This window comes from Bison bison, unplaced genomic scaffold (assembly GCF_000754665.1).
Source record: "Bison bison bison isolate TAMUID 2011002044 unplaced genomic scaffold, Bison_UMD1.0 scf7180017851150, whole genome shotgun sequence".
NCBI classification, from domain to species: Eukaryota; Metazoa; Chordata; class Mammalia; order Artiodactyla; family Bovidae; genus Bison; species Bison bison.
In genome coordinates this window covers 1-677 of record NW_011481723.1, presented here as the reverse complement: position 1 = coordinate 677, position 677 = coordinate 1, and the positions used below count along the sequence as shown (strand labels likewise).

The 677-nt window shown below is 29.4% G+C and overlaps 1 protein-coding gene across 1 annotated transcript in view; it reads left to right on the top strand.

Annotated features, from left to right (window-relative positions):
* The window catches only part of LOC104995986 (transmembrane 9 superfamily member 2-like), a gene marked incomplete at its 3' end in the record, with an annotated part of 12,704 nt that extends 12,037 nt beyond the window's left edge, over positions 1-667 (top strand). Inside the window, exon 3 of the mRNA XM_010850075.1 lies at positions 601-667. Within this exon, the coding sequence (XP_010848377.1) occupies positions 601-667 (67 nt within the window). The remainder of the gene's footprint in view (positions 1-600) is intronic.
* Positions 668-677: the final 10 nt, after the last annotated feature.

Genomic DNA, 677 nt, shown 5'->3' with positions numbered 1-677 from the left:
AACTAATGAGTACTTGACTGATAGAGTTTAATTCACTTTTTGGTGCCTCTGTTTTATGCCTCTGATTATGAATGTAAATATACCCTCATTATACAAAATTTGATAAGTACAGAAAAATCTAAAGAACCAGTGGACAAATGAATGCCTGTAGTCTCACTACCCAGAGACACCACAGTTTGCATTCTGCAACACGTCTTCTATTTTTTCTTGTTTCCTTACTTTAACCATAAATAAAGGCCAAACTCTTGATATGCTTAAACTTTAAGTACCTATAACATTTTATTAGTTTATTTGCATTACTTCATATTTTTGTGTGGTTAAAACCAGCAATGTATGCATTTGTGAATTTTACATTTTCAATATTATTCCTTTGTAACAACTGTTTAAGACAATAGAATTAAGTAACATATTAATTTTAGGCCAGATGTTCAGGGCTGCACTTTTAATCTTATAAAAACACATTTACACTTCAGTATTCTTAATTTATAGCTTGGTTTTTTAGAACTAATATATCCCATTTTCATTCCATGCTCACGATTTATATTTTTGAGTTTATAGGAAACATTCAAACTTCTTTCAAATTTCTTTATATTTTTGCAGCCTGAATTCAACAAAACTAATACTTACTACATCTTCAACCACGTTGATATTACCATTACATATCACAGTGAAAATGA